At 38.7% G+C, this 23527-nt stretch overlaps 1 protein-coding gene across 4 annotated transcripts in view; it reads left to right on the forward strand.

Annotated features, from left to right (window-relative positions):
- arhgap32b (Rho GTPase activating protein 32b) overlaps positions 1-23527 on the forward strand; it is a 232415-nt gene that overhangs the window by 130441 nt on the left and 78447 nt on the right. For all 4 annotated transcript variants that reach the window (XM_057820954.1, XM_057820953.1, XM_057820955.1 and 1 more), the window contains 4 exons: positions 9370-9507; positions 14920-15012; positions 19324-19446; positions 22211-22288. In XM_057820954.1, coding sequence (XP_057676937.1) covers positions 9370-9507; positions 14920-15012; positions 19324-19446; positions 22211-22288 — 432 coding nt within the window. The remainder of the gene's footprint in view (positions 1-9369; positions 9508-14919; positions 15013-19323; positions 19447-22210; positions 22289-23527) is intronic.

Below are 23527 nucleotides of genomic sequence, written 5' to 3' on the forward strand. Positions count from 1 at the left end.
AATAAAGTGGAGAAAGCCATCAACGACTCATCTCCTTCTTTCCCCCCAACGTTTTTATATGATTATTTTATATGCAATAGAGCTGCCGGATCTGCCAAAATGAACATGAAGTCTGATTATTATTTTTTTTAACAATGTCATCAGATAGACAAAAACATAAAATTATGTGCAAATGCCTGCATCTTCAAATCATGACAATAATAATAACCAAATCTTACCAATCTTGTAATCTCGATGGGTCTTGTATCCATTCCATGTCAGGTAGTCTAGGCACATTGTTTGCATCCTGATTAGCGTCTGGCTAATACATGTTAGGTCCAACATAAAATTCCAATCTTCTCTTCTTCCTCCAACTCTTCAAAAACTTGGATCTCCTCCCTTGCGCTCGATCTATCGCTCATATCGCTGTTTGAATCATTGTTTGAAGGGCTTTGTATGGCGGCCGTATGTATGGAGCTGCCATCGCTGTTCCCGGTGTGACGTATCACTTCCGGGTTCGTCCCCTTTCAGGCTCAAACTTCGGAAACGCGATTATTTTGTCAAATGTACAACATATAAATTATTTTTTCATGCTTTATTTGTTGGACAATGTTTAATTACTTTAATTGTGACCCTATTTGGCATGTTATGAAATTACTTCACATTACTGCTTTAATTTAATGGTTTGAATCAACCGTTAAAGTTGTTGAAATTGCTCCCGTTATTGCATTAGTTCCCTTTTGTCTACTTTCGACATGTGAAAGTTTTAAAACTCTTTCATCATTTAAAGATAGATTCAAGTCAAGAGTTTGCCGATTTAGGAGTATTTTAGATCAAAACTTCGCTTAGAAGGTTCGCTACAACAGAGCCTTTCTTAGAAGTGTACTGCTTAAAGATGGCGGCTGTTTACTAACTCCGGCGAGTCTGTCATTTCGCATCTAGTTCTACACGTTCTATTCATGTGATATCTACCGTCGCATTATGTGGGCGTAGTTTGTAGCAACGTCGGTGAAGTTTGTAGCAACTGAGTGTTGTTTGTGGCGGCTGTCTGCGTTTTTATTATCTAGCGGCATGATTGGTGGATGTTTACTCTCGGTCCGTTCATCATTGCGTCCCGAAGACCACGCTGACTGTGTTTTAGTTCCGCTTTATTCGGCATATTTAAACAACCGGAATATGGATGTTTGTGAATCGTTCTCGAATCTTCAGCGGCCGAATTGCGAATAATCTAAGAAGCGGAATTTCACACACCTTTATTTGTTTGTTTTTTTAAACATCGCGTGGGCGGTAATATTGGTAGTGGTATTCGAGGTGCTTAATTCAGTTAAGGTAAATAAAGCTTTTTCATTATTTGGACATGTAACAAAGTTTTCAGTGTAAATGTATTTCACTAACTAGAATACGCAATTTCTAGAGAAATTGATCAGTGTTTACTTAACTTTATCTTCAAGTGCATCAACACAAAATGTAGGCCCACAGAACTGTGAGGTGGACGTGCTAACCACTCTCCCACCGTGCCGCCTTCATAATGTTTATTATTTTCACACAAAAATAACGTTTAGAAAAAAAAAAAAAGCTTGTCTTTATTAAATGCTTCATTGAGTGAGTCCACTCAAAATCACTCACGCTTTGACACTCATGCTGCCGAAAAGTCTCTCACTTGAATGAGTTGCCACAGGCTGGTGTGTAACAAACTAAATGATGATTGACACATATGCGCCTTTGATCGTAGCGCTACCGAGCCTTTTCTCGCTAGATCAAAGCTATAAAACTGTCAATCATAGCTATCTGTAAGGACCAAACACCAGCTGGTGACCAAGAAAAAAAACAAGTTTGGTCGCACTGCTTAGCTAGCAGGAGGGAGGTGAGAGTCTGTGAGAGCATGAAGCAGAAAAACAAATATATTTTTTAATAAAAACCCATCCTTTTCACCCTGTTCCGATACGACATCCCTAATGACAATCACTAATGCTTGTGAAATTAATCATGCACACATTTCTCTTTAGAGGATAGTAGCATCCCAACCTCGTATTTCCCTGTTTTCCCACTTATCTGCGTCAATCTTGTGATTGAGCTCTAGCGCCCGCTTCTGACGAGTTTCCATCATTACAACGGATGATTTTAAACCTTGCAAACAGTAGAGTTTAGAGTTTGAATAGAAATAATGATGCCGCTCGGTTCATTTCAACACAGCCAGACATAAAGGGTAACTGGAGTCCCAGTTTGAAAGTGGGGCAGTACAGCTTAATGTTCTGAGCCCAGAGAGACTTTTCAGCCCCGCCTGCTTCAGCCAGCACTTTAAACACCACAAGAATCAGTGGGCTGAGTAGCGTGCTGCAGTCCCTTCTCAGTACGCAGACCTTGGCCCCAGTACAGACGGAACTTTTTAGGCCAAATCAAAGCCAAAGACATTTTCCACCACAAGTTTCTCTCATTTGGTTAGGTAATTCAGAACATTTTAGGGAAAAAAAGCTGTCTTGGACAGTGTTTGACCTCACACTCATAATTGTAAATGAATAGCAAATTTAGTATAGTAGCTTGGTTTTGAAATGAAAAACTTAGTGGATTTTTCACCATGCACAAAAACAACAAATCTTTAATTCTTGAACATCAACACAATCAAATACAGGGTTCATACGGGTCCTTGAAATCCTTGAAAATGCTTGGATTTTACTGTCTTGAATTCTTGAATTTGGTGGCAATTCCTTGAAAATGCTCGGAAGTGATATGCACAAAATATTTCTTAGCACCCTGTCTAAAAATATAAATGATTACCGTAATTTTTTGACTATAAGCTGCTACTTTTTCCCCTCATTTCTAATCCTGTGGTTTATACTCCAGTGTGGCTTATTTGTTGATTTATTTTGGTTAATAGGTAACACTTTATTTGAAAAGCGGCATCATAAGATTGCCATAAGACCGCCATAATTATGACATGACATTATCATGGGCGTTAATGAATGCAGATGTCATTAAGTGTCATCCGGCAAATTATGTCACTAACTCCATTTATGTCCAGCTCGGATCTTTTACATCCATTAAACAATGAGATAATTTGCCGGATGACACAAAATGATATGTCATAAGTATTCATTATTGCTCATGGCAGTGCCATGTCATAATTATGATGGTCTTATGACAGTCTTATGGCGCTTCTGTTAAATAAAGTGTCACCAAATTCCATAACTAGCAATTAATGAAACAACTACAAAAGTAACTGAAGAAATAATTGGCACAGAACATGAATTTTGATTATGATTTACATCTGTAGCGCTGCAGTGCATGCAAGGAGGCATGTTGGACGAAAATAATGTTGACAGCAGGTGGCAGCAGGGATTGATTGTCTCCCCCAAGGGAGGAGTGATGGCCAAATGAAGCTTCTTGAAGCAATGTAGCTTTGAACCAATTGGCTGCAAAGCTTCATGGTGGTTGATTTGGTCTTATGACAGTCTTATGATGCCGCTGTCAAATATTGTTACTGCTTTATATCTTTTGGTGTAAATGTCCCATCATACACTGAGGACAGCTGCAGCTTATAGTCCAGTGCGGCTTATCTATGAACAAATGCCGTTTTCATGTCAAATTTGGTGGGTGGCGGCTAGGGGTGCAACGGTTCAGTTAGCCCACGGTTCGGTTTGAACCTCTGTTTTGGGATCACGGTTTCGGTTTGCGTTTTGCTTTTTTTTTTAAACTGCCTTTATTTTGCTTTAAAAAAAATGAAATAAACACTTAAAATGTAAACATTTTCGACTGTTAAAATGCCTCTTAGCTCTTTGGCAAGTGTAGTGACTGACTACTGAAATACACACACAGTAGTAAAAAAGTTACTTGGCAAAGTAACTGGTGATACCTTTCATGTTTTTTTTAAATTAAAACAAAAAACAAAAAAACAAAGTAACCTTTGCTATGTTTGGAGGTCATTTAATGTTGTGAATCAACCGTTAAAGTTGATAAAATTGCTCCCGTTTTTGCCTTAGTTCCCTTCTGTCTACTTTCGACATGTGAAAATTTCAAAACTGTTTCATCCTTTAAAGATAGACTCAAGTCAAGATTTTGCCGATATAGAAGTATTTTGGATAAAAAGTTTCTTAGGTTCGCTCGGAAGGTTTACTACAACAGAGCCTTTCTGAGAAGTTTACTGCTCTAAAATGGCGGCTGTTTACTAACGCTACCGTGTGTCATTTCGCATGTAGTTCTATATGCATGCGATATCTAGGCGTAGATTGTATGATGTCGGCCACAGTCAGGAAATATTGGAGCCGCCTAGCATCGCGTTTGCTACAAACCAAACGCATGACTAAATCCAAACGGATGAAAAAAAAAAAAACGCAATGCACGAAAAAGGTACAGATTTTGAACGTAACGTACGGCGTACACATTTAAAATCAGTGCTCACTTGTACAAATAACGCCGAGACCGTACAACTTGAAAGGTATGAATTATAGTGGACCGTCACAGTTAGGTAGTAGCACTCTGTAGCACGGGACGTCCAACTATCAGTGGTCAGGGCGAAACTATGTGCTTTCGCGAAATCATCTTCGATGGCTTTGCGTGCCATTTCATAAATGTCGGGGATTTTGTTGTTGGCGAAATATGTCTGCGAGGGAACAATATAACGCGGGTCAAGCGTTGCAATTAAATTAACTAAGCCCGCATCTTCAACCACGGAATATGGTTGCATGTCTTTTGCAATGCACATCCCCACTGCGTGGGTTATTTTCTTGTGTTTTTCTGACCTGATATTGTAAGGCTTTTGGAACGCCTCTTCTATAGACCCGTGTGTTTTCACTGGTGTCATCTTAGGGGTTGTCCTGCTCTGAGAAAGCGATGTCTTTGGGTGATGCCGGCTGAGGTGCCCAAGTCATGTTAGAAGTGTTGCCGTTAGCATAGGGAACAAGCGCTAAGCAATGCTTGCAAATTGTTTTATTTTTTTTCAATATTTTCTCTCCGTCTGCATTGTAGTCCACGGGGAAACTGAAATGTTGCCACACCGCAGATTTGAAAGAAGCCGGTGCCTCCTCAAAAATCAGTCTGTCGACTCCTCCGCTCGCCATAACTTTTTTTGTTTTCTTTCTTGTTTCACTTTCACATCGCTCGTAAGCGAGAGAGGGCGTTACTCGGCTCCTATTACACAGGTGCTTGACAGCGATTGGACATTTACTCGCGGGGCGGGAATTTCTCCACAGCTGCGCTTCACGTCACACACAGGCACACAGAGTTTGACCAATTCTTTCCACAAGCGTTCGGAATAAATTACTGTAATTGCAAAACCAAAAAGGCGCGGTTCATAAAGGCGTATTGAACCGTACAGGGCGAACCGTACGGTTCGGTTTTGAACCGCAAACCGTTGCACTGCTAGTGGCGGCTTATAGTCAGGTGCGCCTTTTAGTGCGAAAATTACGGTAAATGAAGGAAAATAAAATCAATTTGCTTCATTGCTGCTACATGCTTGTTCTGAAGTTGCTTTCCTCTAATGTCTCGCGTCACATCGTCTTTCCCAAGAACACAGTGCATTCTAGCAGTATTTAAAGTAGTATTTAAAGTGCATACTAGTGCATAGTGGTTTAGTACAATACAGTGGTACCTTGACACGCGATCTTTTTGACATCCGATGACATGCTCAAAATGATTTTCTTGTGAGAGAAATCAACACAGGTTCCAAGAAGGTTAGTGCATGTGGTGAAAAAAATAAAAATGTGAGGCTTACCATTGAAATGAAGATGGAAATGATAGAAAAATATGAGCGTGGGGTGCGCATCCGTGAACTGGCTCAACAATACGGCCGTAAAAAGACTACGATCTCTCCTTCGACCTTCATTCGCCAGTCTTTTTAAGTTAAGGTGGTATTTATTATTATTGTGGTTACATAGCCAAAGAAATCGCCAGCTTCGTCAGGTTTTTAATAATTTATTTCCGAACTTGTGCAACACAACATGCCTACTGTCTGCACAGCTGAACAAGTGAAGTGAAAGTAAAAACTCTGATACGTCAGCACACCACGCAAAAATACAGCTGCCACATCAGAACCCGATTCGTTGCGTTATTACAGGCATTATTATTATTACTATTATTATTATTCCAATTTTTATTTGTAATTTATTTGTTTTGCTCTGTGTAATTGCTATTTGCAATGGTACCAGCAGTATTTATTTAGGATTTAGTGTAGGTTTTCGGGCTGTGGAACATATTTATAGAATTATAATGTATTTTTATGGGAAAATCCTGCTCGACATACGACCATTTCGACTTACAAACAAGGTCCTGGAAAGAATTATCTTCATATATAGAGGTACCACTGTACTTTTATCACATGACCAGTTACTTTTTTTGTCACATTTTGTCTTCTTCATGACTTCCACACCCCCTCTGCATACATTCTTGAATCCTGCCGGTAGCCACTTCGCTCGGCTTCGTCGCCGCTAGAACTCTACTCGCCTGGTTCTAGTTCAACTTCCCTTGTTACACAAGAAAACAGCCACTTATCTTAATTTTAAGGAGCAGGAGTAGATTGTAATTGTTTTGTAAAGAGCTTTACTATTCACATAGTTTAAGCTTCCTCCAAATATTTTCTATTGGGTTTAAGTTTGGAAACTGGCTAGGCCCTTCCAGAACCTTGATATGCTTTTTACAAAGCCACTCCTTGGTTATTATGGCTGTCTGCTTCGGGCCATTGTCATGTTGGAAGACTCAGTAATGACCCATTTTTAATGCTCTAACTGAGGGAAGGTTATTCCCCAAATTCTCACAATACATGGCCCTAGTCATCCTCCCCTAATACAGTGCAGTCGTCCAGTCCCATGTGTGGAAAAACACCCTCAAAGCATGATGCTACCATCCCCATGCTTCACAGTAGGGATGGTGTTCTTGGGATAGTACTCATAATTCTTCTTCTTCCAAACATTATGAGTGCAATTAAGACCAAAAAGTTCAATTTTGATCTCATATGACCACATGACTATCTCCCATGACTCCTCTGGATCATCCAAATGGTCATTGGCAAACATAGAACAGGCCTGGACATGCGCTGGTTTAATCAGGGGAATCTTCTGTGCCCTGTGTGATTTTAAACCATTACGTCTTAGTGTATTACCAACAGTAACCTTGGAAATGGTGGTCCTAGGTTCTTTCAGGCCATTGACCAGCTCCTCCTGTGTAGTTCTTGGCTGATTCTTAGGATCCTACGAGGTAGATCTTGCATAGAGCCCCAGTCCGGGTGAGATTGACAGTCATGTATAGCTACTTTCATTTTTTTAAAGGTGGATCTTATACCTACCGTAATTTCCCGAATATAACGCACACTTTTTTTCCCAAAATTTACTCGTAAAATCATGGGTACGCATTATTCACGGGTACAGGGACGGAGACAGAAAATTTCCTCATGATTCATGTTACATTGTAAGCATGGACCAGCACAATATTACCTAATCCGAACAACAGTGATATAATAATCAAGTTTCATGTGGTAAATAATTGTTTTCGTGATATTTTTCATATCTAATAAAATTAAAATGTTTTTTTTGTACTATTCGTTTATTATTTACCGGTACAGTACATTTTTCTTACCTTATCGTTGCAACATGCCGGCACATGGTGATGTTGTCTTGAAGAGAACGTAACGGCGATCCATTTCGTATAAATGTTGACCGTGTGGCGAGCTAGGATAGGAGTCTGAGGAAGAGTGTCGAACCACTGAACCAAGCCGCGTTGTTTTATTTACATTGAAACTCACAAAGTAACAACGTACGTCTTGCACGCAAATCGCAGGACATTTGTTTACTTCCAGCTGTTCCCTTAACTAAACTCTTCACCCCGCGAACTACACAACTTGTCAACATTAGTTCCGTTGGTGAAGTCTGTTAAAACTCGCTACAACTTACTTTGTGAAAATTATTATCGTATACTGTGAGCAATTTTACCACAGAAAATGAATATTCTATTTTTGGGAAAAAATATTTGACAAAAGGATTAAAAAATGCTGCAACCGCTTACTTTATAAAAGTTCGAGACACGAGACTCATATTTATTGGTGCTAAAATTAGGGTGCGCCTTATACACGGGTACAAGAATTTTCCCTAGATTTTACAGGGAAAGTTGGGGTGCGCGTTATACACGGGTGCGCGTTATATTCGGGAAATTACGGTATCTTATACCTTATACCTACCTACCTATATCTTACACCAAATTGCTTGGCAATTGTCTACAAGATCTACAATTCTGTCTCTGGTGTCTTTGGACAGATATTTGGGGTCTATGATATGGACAGGTGTTTATATGCAGCTAACAGCCTCAAAACAGGTAAAAAGTCAGACTTATTTAGGTGAATAAGTGGAGTGGAGGTGGACTTTTTAAAGGCGACTAACAGGTCAACAGGTTCAAATACTTATTTGCAGCAGTATAATACAATTACATTGTTTAAAAAAAATCATATACTGTGATTTCTTGATTTGTTTTTTTTTAGATTGTGTTTCACAGTGGACAAGCACCTACCATGAAAATTTCAAACCCGCCCATCATTTCTAAGTTGGAGAACCTTGCAGGCAAATACTTATTTCTCTCACTCTACAGCCAAGCTGAGACCATAACGAGAAAGGGACTATAAAATCAATTTAAAAATGTTAGTGTTTTTAAATTTGAAGTCCATTTACAGGAGTGGTGTAAGATGTAGCGGTTTAGGCACTGTAATAATGTAGATATGCAAAAGTGCTACATAAGTCCTCTTCCTTTACAATTTGCAAATTATAGTTAAAGCATGGCGAATAAATGGTCTTGATGCAAATTGTTGACTCCCAAGCGTGAGCGAGGAGTGAGGACTTTTGGGTGTTGAGACCAAAATGAGACCAAGAGCTTCAAAATACCTTGAGTGTTAAAACAGGAGAATGCCCAGACGGAAGGGAGAAGCTGTTGTATATGTAAATAGGGCACCAATTCCAAATCTGATTACATTATCATTTTTTTTATATGTATTGTGACCCTGTTGCCAAAGATTTTTGTTGATGCTGCGGATTCGGTCTTGAGTTTTTTGAGAGGAATTTCACAGAAAAGTTTTATCACCCCTTTGGAACCTTTTTGGTGGAATGGGGAGAAAGTTCTGCCTTTCTGTTTACCCATCATAGAGGGAGTATCTGCTCCTGCAAAAGCTGGTTTTCCGAATGCTAGAATGCTGTACTGGGGTTGTCCTGACAAGACTTAGTACACCAGCTTCATTCCAGCAACCTCATGCAGGAGATAGTTAGCCAGAACCAGCTGTTTATGAAAGTCGGACATAATTTATTTGTCATTAAGACTAAAGGAACACAAAATTTTAACAGTAATTTTGGTCAATACATTTTCAATTCAGTCTGCAATAGCAAACTGGTCGTTTTGACTGACTTTTTTTTTTTCCTCATCAAGGGTCGAAGCTGGATTGTAAAACGTAGCTATGAGGATTTCCGTGTCTTGGACAAGCACTTGCACCTGTGCATATATGACCGCCGTTTCTCTCAGCTGCCGGAGCTGCCTAGACTCGACAGTTTGACAGATCAACCAGAGGTGAGTTTTATGTGTTAGTTAGCCCAGTCTCCAGTTTTAAAATATCTTCCCCATGTTACTTTGTGTTTGTGTCTGTGTTTATTCCTGCATGTAAACTGTAAATAATTGCTTCAAAACATTGTTGTTGGGTAGTTGATGAACAATTTTTTCATGATTTTGATAATTACATTAAAAAAATATAAAATATGTGTCTTGGGAGACTAAAACATAACAAGACAAATGCCAGTTTTCGTCTGACGAGAAACGACGAAAATGCACATAGATTCCGTCATATGTTCACAATGTAGGACATATCATAGTTTAAGGAAGACAAGCAGAATATATTTGACATAGGGCATAAGAGATACATGACGCCTTCTGACCATTGAAGCCCAATGCGTGCGTCATGCAGCGGACTGAGCAAGATTAACGCTGACCACCAGATGATAGGTCTCTAAAGTGTGATAACTTGACACCTCTCAGACGTCAAGGCAGGCCGAACTTCCCACCTCAGTTGCCTCAGTGACCACCACTATGATATAAATGCTATTTATTTTTATTGGGTACCTTAGAGTAACGTACAAACAGTCAAACAGTAAATACGAGAAAAGATACTATACCCTGATTGATTATATTAAAGTGTGTTAGAGTAATACAAGCAGTCGAGCAGTAAATACGAGAAAAGATAATATTCCCTTCACTAGCCTCTTAATAAGGCTGCAACAATTAATCGATTAAATCTATTAATGAATTAGTTGCCAATGAATTTGATAATTGATGCAGTTGTAGAATACAGTTATGTCGGGAAACTGTAGTAAAATATTATTTTTGAAGGAAATAGTCATCCATTTCGTCTTCATTGTTACTTACAACATGCCTAAAACAACTGTGAAGGTAATTGGAGAAAAAGTGACATGATTAATCGTTTACTTAACAGTCTGATTAATCGATTATGAAAATAATCATTAGTTGCAGCCCTAATTAGCATTAACTTTAGTAGTGCTGCAACAATTAATTAACTCGAATACTAGAGGTGTGCAAAATTTCCGATTCTTAGATTATTCGCAATTCGGCCGTGGAAGATTCGAGAACGATTCACAAACATCCAAATTCCGATTATTGAAATATGCCAAGTAAAGCGGAAGTACAACACACTCAGCGCGCCGCGCGGTCAATGAGCAACGGAGCGAGAGTAGCTAAACATCATGCTTCTCATTACCCGGCCCCTCGGGTAATGCCAATGCTCAACTCACGGCTCTAGCTCAACTCATGCCACGAGATAAAAAAACACAACAACATACCTGAAGCTGCTACAAAAGTACGTCATCCACATAATGTTACGGTAGATATCATTTATATAAGACTAGATGCACTACGGTAGCGGTAGCGTTTGCAGCACATCTACAAAAAGCTAGATGCAGACGTAGTAAACGGCCGCCATCTTAAAGCAGTACACTTCTCTGCAAGGCTGTTGTAGCGAACCTTCCAAGCAAACCTAATTAACTTTTTATCTAAAATACTCCTAAATCGGTAAAATATTGACTTGAATCTATCTTTAAAATAGTTTTAAAACTTTCACATGTCGAAAGTTGACAAAAGGGAAATTATGGATTAACGGGAGCAATTTTAACAACTTTAACGCTTGATTCACAACATTAAATTAATTGAATGTAGTTTAAAGCTGCTGATACAGAATGGGGACTGGAGTTTTTTATTTACTGTTATTTTTGTATATTTGTTTACTGCTATATGTTAACTTGATACTGAAATAGTAGTTTGGTTTAGCCTGAGAGTATTTTTGAACAATTTTGGAACAAATGTACAAAATATTTAAAAAAAAAAAAAAAAAAGAGGGGGGGGTGCATCAATAATCGTTTTAGAATCGAATCGGACCATCTGAATCGTAATCGAATCGTTAGGTGCCCAAAGATTCCCAGCTCTATCGAATACCGTAATTTTCGCACTATAAGCTGCAACCCACCAAATTTGACACGGAAATGGCATTTGTTCATAGATAAACCGCACTTGACTATAAGCCGCACCTGTCCTCACTGTATTATGGGATATTTACACCACAAGATATCAGCCGATAACACTTTATTTGGCCGCAGCATCATAAGACCAAATGAACCACATTGAAGCTTTAAACCAATTGGCTGCAAAGCTTCATTGATTCAAAAAGCTTCATTTGGCCATCACTGTTCTCTTGGAAGAGACAGTCAACCTTGCTGCCACCTGCTGTCAACACTGTTGTCGTCCAACATGGCTCCTAGCATGCATTACAGCGCTACAGATGTGCATAACATAAAAATTCATATTTTGTGCTAATTATTTCTTCAGTTACCGTTGTAGTTCTTTCATTAATCCATAGTTAAGGAATTTTGTTACACTTTATTTGACAGTGGCGCCATAAAAATGTCATAAGACCATCATAATTATGAGCATTAATGAATGCTTATGACAGATGAAGATGTCATTTTGTGTTATCTGGCAAATTAGCTAAACTTTTGAATGGATGTAAAAGATCCGAGCTGGACATAAATGGAGTGAGTAACATAATTTGCCGGATGACACTTAATGATATCTGTCATAAGCATTCATTAATGTCCATGATAATGTCATGTCATAATCATGACGGTCTTATGTGTTACCTATTCACCCAAATAAATCAACAAATAAGCCGCACTGTTCGAAATGGGGAGAAAAAGTAGCGGCTTATAGTCCGAAAATTACGATAATTTGATTAGAAAAAAGCTTCGAAATCAAATTTTGCTGCTTCAAGGATTCGTTTAATTAGAGTGACGCTGTAATGGTTGGTTTTGAAAGTGTTGTATTTAGTTTGATTTATTTGAGTGCATACACTGCCCTCTAGTAGCAATGGTGAATATGCCATAACTCGTCTAACATAGTTGAATCCAGCTATTCCCTGTTAAAACCAACATAAGTTTTGTTTTATTGAGCTAATATGTTTGTTTATGCGTTCGTTATTTAGTTTAGAAGTGTATTTAGCAGTTTTTGTGGGAATATGTGTTTGAACGATTTGTTAAGCGCTTTGTAAAAAAAAAAAAAAAAAAAAAGGTAGCATTTCATAGCATTTAAGCTAGCAGACTTTTGCTATGCTAGTTAGCTTTTATTGCACTTAGATCCTCATTTATTCATTTTTTGATGTCGTTTGAGGCTAAGCTCAATTCAGTTCCTTTCAATTCTGTATAGTTCAAAGAAATATCCAGGTATTTTATTTTGTATTTGCATATCATGCTCTTTTGAAAGTGCAATCTTAGCAAGTCAATATAAATATTACTGCAAGCATAAACCCTTATTTGTTTAACATATCCTAAAAATACGCTGCAACGCATTAGTGATCCGCTTACCCGATGATTTGAACTTATTGATAGATAAATAAATAATCGATAGCTCTAGCCTGAAACTTTTGCATAGCAAGCGTCCTCTTAAAGTGCCTGTGACACCATAAAAAACAATAGCATTTTTATGTGAATTAAAATCATATTTTGAGAAGATTCGACTGTATACAACAATTTGGCAAAGTGCAGATGACAAGAAATAAGTCTTTTAATTTGCCTTATAGCTACTCCTGTCATTAAAGCGCTCTGGCGCAGCCATCTGGGTGATGACGTCGGCAGAGTAATGATTTCGGCTTATTTAAAATACAGCCCAATGGAAGAGGAAGATTCAAAACAAGGAAGATTTCTAAGTATTTTTCCCCAATTGCTAAATAAATAGTATGGTCATGACTGCGGAGACGGAGGAATGAGCGTAAAAAAAAAAAACGGAGGCATGAGAGCTAGGTGACATGCTCACCCGAACCAAGTGGCTCTTCCAAGTCTCTTCCTCGCCTTTTGAAAATGAAAAATCACCCAAAACTACCCTGACTCATGTCACATACGGTGGCGGGGCGAGCAAGTTTTGGCTCGTCATTGAATGAACACCGAAAATGGCGCATTCTCAGTGGACAAACCGGCCGACGTCGGAGCGCGTGGCTGCCCGAGCCCAAGCAAGTATAGTGCTCTCTAGACGGGCACGTGAAGAGGGCTAAAAGGGGTAGAAATCTCGACACTATCAAGAACCGGAGACTAGAGCAGGGGGCTCCCGGGACCCAAGCCGAGGATAGCGCTCTATAGGCGGGCACGCCATAACAGCAGGCGACCATGATGTGCAACAAGCCTCTGGTCGTCGGTCAAGTGGCCTTCGCGGTGGACAGGGAGCATCGCACCCGCAGAATGCAAGCCACCTCCTTATTAAAACGTTTGCCATGATCCCAGTATTTGTCATAACCTAAAGCACGTAGCTTACTTACTTCGTCATCCATCCAATGGTCTCTAGATTGTCTGAGACTTGTTTAGCCCATTATTCGCGATGAACAGGGATCTTTTGGAAATCCAAAAAGCCTCACACCTCTCTCCCTAGTGTAGCAACAAAAGCTTGGGCTGGCGTGACACAAAAAAATAAACAAATTAATATGCAAAATCAGCTGAATCCGCAGTCCTTCTATAATGGTGGCTGAATTGTGAAGATGATTAGTCCGCTGACATTACATTCGCCGGAAGTCACTCATTTTCATGGCGCGGGATTAAAAAAATTGAATAAATATATCGATCGCTTCCACACACATCCAAGCGGTACATTTCATTCAGGAGCATAAAATACTGCGTGTAATATGAAATAAACATTCTTTTTTGTGTCACAGGCACTTTAAACTGTTGTTGTTGTTTTCATTTTGTTGGCGTCGGCTACGATTTACAGAAGTAGTGCTCCGTGCTTCCGGTTGCAAATAAAACCATTGGAAAACCCTCACGAAGGGGTCCTTGTAGACAGTACGTGCTCATTTGTCATGTTCATTCCTAATTGTTGGAAACCTTTAATTTTTTATTTATTTTTGGATTAAAACCTGTGAATTTTTACAGACGAAAACATTTTGAGTATTCGTCGACTAAAACTAGACGAAACGACTTAAACATGACTAACACTTGTAAATTTTTTTGTCCAAAAGACGAAAATTAAGAGGGCTACCAAAAACAACACTACTTCCAAGGATGTTTGCATGACATTGTTAAAGCTTCTCCAGAAACTACAAGGGAATAGGCTAGCTATACTTGTTTTATGCCAACCATGAAAATGTTTATTTTGATTTATTTTTTAATAACAGTATGAATACAGGGAGTCCGCGAGTTACGAACGAGTTGTGTTCCCAAGTAGGCGAGGTAAAATGAATTTCAAAGTCAAAATACTTCGGATATAAAAAACTAAAATACATTAAATTTATAAAAATAAGATGCTGTACTTACCATTGAACTTAACACAGACTTAATGTATTGATGTATCAGCAATAAAACATGGATCTATGATCACTAATCAGAGGGAAATTGGCAGATCGATCAGAGCATTTCTAATTATTGGTGTTTTCTGTCCTGTCAGTCTGTTTCCCAGATGTTGTTGGGTTACCTCTCCCGGCTTTCGGCCATTGCTGACAACAAGATCAACTGTGGGCCTGCGCTCACGTGGATGGAGGTAAGAATATACCTTGCTCATCTGCGGCGGAGTATGTGGCAGTGGAGCGAATACAGTGCTGGCCAAAAGTATTGGCACCCCTGCACTCCTGTCAGATAATGTTCAATTTCTCCCGGAAAATGATTGCAATTTCAAATGCTTTGGTAGTAATATATTCATTTATTTTGCTTGCAATTGAAAAAACAAAAGAGAATGGGGAAAAAAAGAATAATAATAAATCATAATAATTGTACACAAAACTCCCAAAATGGGCCGTACAAAGTATTGGCACCCTCAGCCTACTACTTGGTAGCACAACCTTTAGACAAAATAACTGCGAACAACCGCTTCCGGTATCCATCAATGAGATTCTTACAATGCTCTTCTGGAATTTTAGACCATTCTACTTTGACCAACTGCTCCAGGGCTCTGAGATTTGAAGGGTGCCTTCTCCAAACTGCTATTTTCAGATCTCTCCACAGGTGTTCTATGGGATTCAGGTCTGGACTCATTGCTGGCCAGTCTCCAGTGCTTTCCTGAAACCATTTTCTAGTGCTTTTTGAAGTGTGTTTTGGGTCATTGTCCTGCTGGAAGACCCATGACCTCTGAGGGAGACCCAGCTTTCTCACACTGGGCCCTACATTATGCTGCAGAATTTGTTGGTAGTCTTTAGATTTCATAATGCCATTCACACGGTCAAGCAGTCCGGTGCCAGAGGAAGCAAAGCAACCCCAAAACATCAGGGAACCTCTGCCATATTTGACTGTGGGGTAAACTCTACAGTATGTTGATGCCTTTTCCCAAAAAGCTCTACTTTTGTCTCATCTGACCAGAGAGCATTCTTTCAAATGTTTTTGGCTTTCTCAGGTAAGTCTTGGCAAACTCCAGCCTGGCTTTTTTATGTCTCTGGGTCAGAAGTGGGGTCTTACCATAGAGTCCCTTTCTATTCAGACGCGGATGGATAGTATGGGTTGACAGTGTTGCACCCTCGGACTGCAGGACAGCTTGAACTTGTTTGGATGTTAGTCGAGGTTCTTTATCCACCATCAGCACAATCTTTTGTTGAAATCTCTCGTCAATTTTTCTTTTCCGTCCACATCTAAGGAGGTTAGCCACAGCGCCATGGGCTTTACACTTATTGCTGACACTGCGCACAGTAGACACAGGAACATTCAGGTCTTTGGAGATGGACATGTAGCCTTGAGATTGCCCATGATTCCTCACAATTTTGCTTCTCAAGTCCTCAGACAGTTCTTTGGTCTTTCTTTTTTCCATGCTCAAGACAGAGGTTGAGTCAACTTTAATTCATCTTAACTGGCTGCAAGTTTGATTTAGTAATTGCCACCACCTGTTATGTGCCACAGGTAAGTAACAGGTGCTGTTAATTACACAAATTACGGAAGCATCACATATAATTTTTCAAAGGGTGTGAATATTTTTGTCTGGCCCATTTTTGGAGCTTTGTGTAAAATGATAACGATTTAATTGTTTTCCCCCATTCTCTTTTGTGTTTTGTCATTGCAAGCAAAATAAATGAAGATGTTACTACCAAAGCATTTGTAATTGCAATAATTTTCTGGGAAAAACTGAGCATTATCTGACAGAATTGCAAGGGTGCCAATACTTTTGGCCAGCATGTAAGCATTGTGTTTTCTTGTGACGTATTTAACCCTTGAGAGTCGAAGGACGCGCCGGCGCTTCCTCAGCGCACGTCGTCTTTGAAGCGCCCTCACGTTTTAATTACGTCACCCACATGCCGTTGGTTGGTCTGGTTTTAAAGTGCGGAAGTTGCGGTTTACTCTAGTTGTTATTTGAAGTCAATCGACCAACTAAAACGTGAGATATTGTCATTTAAGTTTTATAGTTTTATTGTCCTCTCAAAAAAACATTAAAACACTGCATGGATCATTTGTTTATGTCGATATTTCCATCATTTCTTGTCCTTTTTCAAAACGGAAGCGCCATGAAAAAAACCACAAATCAAACGAACCCTTTCGAAGTCACAGTGGAAGCACAAAATGCGTTTTTTTTTTTAATAAATATAACTGCCGTGCGAGGTTCCACCGAATGAGAGGGAGGAGTGTTCTGAAGCAGCGAGGTGGCGAGCGATGGCCGTTTGGATCGAGCAGCGACTTTGTGTGACTTTGAGAATGAACGGAAAACTAAATTTAGCGCAAGCAATTGTGCTTTTTGATCAACTTGAGGAAGAGGATGGTCCAAATTCGTCATCATCGTCTTCTTCGGAAGAGTCCTCGAGTGAAGGTGACGGATTTGAACACGTGAGTGACGCCATCGACGAGCAGAGGTAAGCCAACTCACTTTTTTTTTTTAATGCTGAAAAAGTTTCTTTTGATATTGCAAGACAAAGTTAATTTTGATGCAATATAAGTGTGTGTTTGTGTATATAATAATAAAATGTGCATATCAGATCAAAGTCGTACGTGCACTATGTGTATCTCAGGCAGGAATTTATCATTTGTGGTGTTCTTCTTTCTATATGAAGATTAGGGATGTAGCACATAGTCAGCTATGGTATTCTTTCTATTGTCATACATATAGATTTCCATTATTATTTATTGCTGTATATATTTTTAATTTATACTTAATTATTTTCATAAATACTGACTTTTTTTCATGTACATTTATAGTGACAATGAAAGTAAAGTGAAATGAAAATGGAAGGGTGGAAAGAGGACCGATACCCCATGGAAGTGTGGGCTGCGTGATGTAGCCCTGTGTCTAATTCCAGGACGAAACTGCTTTTCGGAGATGCATGCCTGAAAAAAATTTAACTTGTTTTTTGTAAATATTTTTGAAAATACTTTTTTCCCCCAATGTTATATATATATATTTTCCCCCACAATCAGTCTTCTCAATTTGTGTATATAAATGTGTGTTCAAGAAGCTTGATTGTGTGTACATAGTTTTCATCAGGTGATGGGCCACAATACCTAAACTCATAAAGAGATGGCCTCTAAACACTTTTTGTGTTAGATGGTATATATTTTTTCACTGTTCTTCACTGTTTGGTCTGCTGTATATAACTTGTTTTGACTAGAGCATGTATAAAGGCAAAACACGCCAATGGCTATACCTGTTGTTTATGTTGAATTGTCAAATATAAGACTATTTATTCTAAATTTTTTGGGTTGAATGTTCATCCTAACATGTTGAATAAATATTACAAAGTTTCAAAACGGTTCGTTACGCATGTTTGGTTGTCAATTGGACATCAATATTAAAATTTTGACAAAACGATTTTGGAATTTTTGGTCTTTATGGGCCCAAAATGATGATTTATCATTGGTCAGTGCAGGAAACAACAGTTTGGACAAGAAGTTCAAGGTGTCACAAAAAAAGGGACCAAACCAGGCCATCGTAAACAATTCTTTCTTTGAAATATAAAGGCAACTTCAAAGGCATGCAAAATCAGACAAAATAGGCCCAGACCTTAAAGGGTTAAACAACCCTTATTTGATAAAACTACATTTGAGTTATTTTCTTAAGGCATTTTTTTAATAGTTCTACCTGTATGCATCTAAACAAAACAGGTTGAAAATGCACGGTAATTGTTTGGGTGTCAAATTCGCCTCTTGTAGACGTTTTGGCAATGCAGGACATTTTAGCAGAACACCGGTCTGTTCTGTTTTAGGAAGAAGAACCAAGAAGGGCAAGGCAGCATGCAGTTACGATGCTCCTTAATTCTGGAACAAATTACCTGAAGCACTAAAGTGTTCTCAAACCGTTAGTGCCTTTAAATCAGAGCGTAAAACACTACTATTTACAAAAGGGTATTATTGGATTTCATGTTATAATGCTCATACAGTACCCAATGAAAATGATCATTAAACTTGTGTAATTTTTGTCTATCAAAATATTGGATATTTTAACTGAAACAAAATTCTTCTGTGGAAAACTAGGCTGAAGACCGCCTGTCGTGGGGTTAGAGAAATTACCTTATCGCATGTTTCTAATACCTCGGCTGTGAATGAATAGTGAGACACATGCAAAGAAAAAAAACCTTTTTTTTTAATTATAGTCATTTATGCGGTGAATATAATAAACCCTTACAGATGCTTGCCTAAATTTTTGCCTGACTAGCAGAGGACATTTTAACACTGCACAATTATGCGGGGGTAGTCTGACTCAGCAGTACGGTCTGTAATAGAATGTTGATTGACATGTTGAATGCCTTTCCGCAGTTCATTTGCTGAGTTATTTTGATGCTTTGTTAAAGTAGCTACAATTTTCCCTTTTTTCTCCCCACTCGTGACATTTTAGTGTAAGCATTAAAATGACTCAATAGCAGTGACATTTGTCTTTGTTTACCAGGTTGACAATAAGGGAAATCATCTTTTAGTACATGAAGAGTCATCCATCAACGTGCCAGCAATTGCAGCTGCTCATGTCATCAAGCGCTACATTGCACAGGCTTCGGACGAGCTGTCCTTTGAGGTGACCCCAATACACAACACTCGCTCGATTCTACGTCTACACTAGGATGGATAAGGTTTTAAAGGGTATTTCACACTTAACATTATACCTAGCAAGTGTGCCACACAGCGTTTGCGACCCACCCACTGCTGTCCTAAACCAAGCCCACATTTGCCCTGAGTAGGCGAAAAGTAGGCAGCCGCATATAAGTAATTATTACGTCCCCATCAGCAAAGTTTTCTGATAATCTTTGGGAGAAATTAATGCATGTCTTAAAATACTGGAATAAAAATAATGATATTCAAGGTGTGACAAAATATCAAAATTAGGACTGCAGGATTAATCTGTTATATAGTTAATCCGAATAATCGAGTAATCGATTAGGATCATATAATGTGTTCCAGAATATATTTTAGGAGATGTAAAACAGGCTTGCTAAGACTGCACTTTCCAAAGAGCATTAAATGTGAATACAAAATAAAATTCCCGAGTGTTTTTTCAAACTATGGAGAATTGCACTTTTATTTCAAAAGAGCAATAATTAAAATACCTGAGCTTAGCCTCAAACGATATAAAATATAAATAAATAAGGATCGAAGTACAACAAAAGAACAATTGGCTAACTTGCATAGCAATAGTCCGCTAGCTTAAATGCTATAAAATGCTAACGTTCTTGTACAATGCTCTTAATAAATCGTTCAAGCACATATTCCCACATAAAATGGCTAATTACACCTATAAACTAAACAATGAATTCATTACAAAAAAAAAAAAAAAACATTAGCTCAAACAAAAACTTAACTTATGTTGGTCTTAACAGGGAGCAGCTGGATTCAGTTATGAGAGTTATGTCATATTCACTGTTTCCACTAGAGGGCAGTGTATCCACCCAAACCCATAAAACTAAATGCAAACAAATTCAAAACCAACCATTACAACACCACTCAAATTAAAGGAATACTTGAAGCCGCAAAATTTGATTCACAGCTTTTTTTCCTAATCGAATTACGCGAGTTAATCGATTAATCGTTGCAGCACTAATCGAAAAGGTGATATGTCATGATAATTGATAACGTAAAAGAATTGACAAATCGTTTTAAAAAGGTGTCACTGTTTGGAGAAAAAAAAGAAAAAAAGAAAAATGGAACTAACAACTTGCTACCAAATGCCATCCCGACCGCTTCACACTCGGCTGCAAACCGTTCCAATGAGAGTTGAAGGTTATGGCATGATGAAGCCAGCAGAGCTACATCATCAGCAAAAAGCAGAGATGCAATACTGAGACCACCAAACTGGACCCCTTCAACGCCTCGGCTGCGCCTAGATATTCTGTCCATTAAAGTTATGTACAGAATCGGTGACATAGGGTAGCCTTGGCGGAGTCTGACCCTCACTGGAAACAGACCCGACTTACAACCGGCTACACGGATCAAACTCTGACGCAGGTTGTATCGGGATTCCGATACCCCATACTCCCGGAGAACCCCCCACAGGACTCCCTGGGGAACATGGTCAAAGGCCTTCTCCAAGTCTGCAAAACACATGTTGACTGGGTGGGAAAACTCCCATGACCCCCGAGAACAAGGGTATAGAGCTGATCCACTGTTCCGCGGCCACAATTAATTATTCAATTATGAATACTAGTAACATCAAAATGAATAACTTTCAACGCATCTGGCTACATGCACTCAACCGTGATGCCCATACCGTGTTGGTTCAGGACGAATACAAATATCATTACACTCTTAGTATTTTTCCATCCTAGTGTGGATGTACAGTGTATCACAAAAGTGAGTACTCTGCTCGCATTTCTGCAGATATTTTAAGTATATCTTTTCATTGGACAACACTGACAAAGTGACACTTTGACACAATGAAAAGTAGTCTGTGTGCAGCTCATATAATAGAGTTCATTTATTTTCCCCCACACAATATAGCCATTAATATCTAAACCCTTGCAACAAAAGTGAGTACACCTCTTAGAAACTACGTACATCTCTAAAAGTCCAAATTGAGTACTACTCGTCATTTTCCCTCCAAAATGTCATGTGACTCGTTACAGGAGTGCTTTCAGCATTGCTGCAGAGATTGAAGAGGTTGGGGGTCAACCTGTTAGTGCTAAGACCATACGCCGCACTCTACGGGCGGGCTTTCTTGTGTACTATCTTCAGAAGAGTCTTCCTCCTGGGGTGACAGCGATGCACACCAATTTGATGTAGAGTGCGGGGTATGGTCTGAGCACTAACAGGCTGACCCTCCACCTCTTCAGTCTCTGCAGCAATGCTGACAGCACTCCTGTAGCAAGTCACATGACATTTTGGAGGGAAAATGACAAGCAGTACTCAATTTGGACATTTTGGGATGTATGTAGTTTCTAAGGGGTGTACTCACTTTTGTTGCCAGGGGTTTAGATAGTAATGGCTATATTTTGAGGGGAAAATAAATGAACTCTATTACTGTATATAAGCTGCAGACAGACTACTTTTCATTGTGTCAAAGTGTCATTTTGTCAGTGTTGTCCCATGAAAAGTTATACTTAAATATCTGCAGAAATGCGAGGACAGTACTCACTTTTGTGATACACTGTAGCCTTAGTTCATGTGACAGTAGTCACAGAATGCATTCCATTCAACTTTACAGTGTTGGGGGGGGGGGGGGGGGGGGGCACTAGAAACTGTTTGTCTAAAATAATTTAAGTGCTGCTGAACTAAATATGTTTGCCAGATTACATGCAGTAAAATGATAGTCTTTATAGAACAATTTTTCTATATTCTGTTCTTTCCAGGTTGGTGACATTGTGTCAGTGATTGACATGCCTCCCAAAGAAGACACCACCTGGTGGAGGGGAAAGCATGGCTTTCAGGTGTGCCGTTGTTATAATCTCACCATCGTTATATACCGTATTGGCCCGAATATAAGACGGCCCTGATTGTAAGACGACCCCATCTTTTTCAAGACTCATGTTTGAAAAAAGACTTTTTGAACACCAAATTAATTTTTATACAGAAAATAATTACAGTACATCTGAAACATGATTATAACAATATATTTGAGAGAAAAGGATGTTATTTTGCCTGATTCAAATCTTAATATCTGAACATTTAAATATGTAAACTAAAGTGCAATCACATTCGTAAATGAATGGCTTCTGGTTTTTGAAACGTAAATAAACCAATCTATTGTGATAAAACAACAAAATTGCAATAACTGCATTAACCATCAAAGTGAAGTCTTAACTGTAAATGTAGTCTTGAAACAAATCTGAATAAGGAAAAACACTGTAATAAAATAATGCAAACTGGTAAAACTTGAGAGTAGCTGAGATCTGTCATGACAGAACAACGCTTCAATGATATCTGGCGCCATCTAGCGTCGTGAATATAAGACGACCCCCACTTTTTCAGTCTTGTTTGAATGCAAAAAACACTGTCTTATGTTCGGGCCAATACGGTATATCATCATTGATGTGATCAAAAGTTGATTGACATTTCAGTGTCTCACTATTGTTTTTTTGTCTTATGAGCCCATGTGGCCTGTACACCTGTAATGGTTCATGAGACCAAATAAGTAAAGTATTTTCAAGGGGTGTAATGGTACTGGGGCTCGATTATTTTAGTGGTCGATTAATCCATCAACTCGTTATTTCAAATAATGGAGTAATTGGATGAGGAACATTTATTGAGTTGCAGAATAAATTTTAGGAGATGTAAAACAAGGGCTTGCTAAGATTGCACTTCAATTTCAAAGGAGCAATAAATGTGAATAAAAAATAAAATTCCCAAATATTTCTTCAAACCATGCAGAGTTGAACTTTCATTTAAGAATAGATTAAAATACCTATGCTTAGCATCAAACGGTACAAAAAAATATATGAGGATCTAAGTACAACAAAAGAAAAATTGGCTAACTTGCATAGCCAGAGTCTGCTAGCTTACGTACTATGAAACGCTAATGTTTTTTTTTTTTTTTTGTACAATGCTCTTAACAAATCGTTCACATATTACCACAAAAACTGCCAAATACACTTCTAAACTAAATAACGAACGCCAAAAAACAAGCATATTAGCTCAAACAAAAACTTATCTCATGTTGGTCCAAACAA

Source organism: Corythoichthys intestinalis, chromosome 18 (assembly GCF_030265065.1).
Source record: "Corythoichthys intestinalis isolate RoL2023-P3 chromosome 18, ASM3026506v1, whole genome shotgun sequence".
Classification (NCBI taxonomy): Eukaryota; Metazoa; Chordata; class Actinopteri; order Syngnathiformes; family Syngnathidae; genus Corythoichthys; species Corythoichthys intestinalis.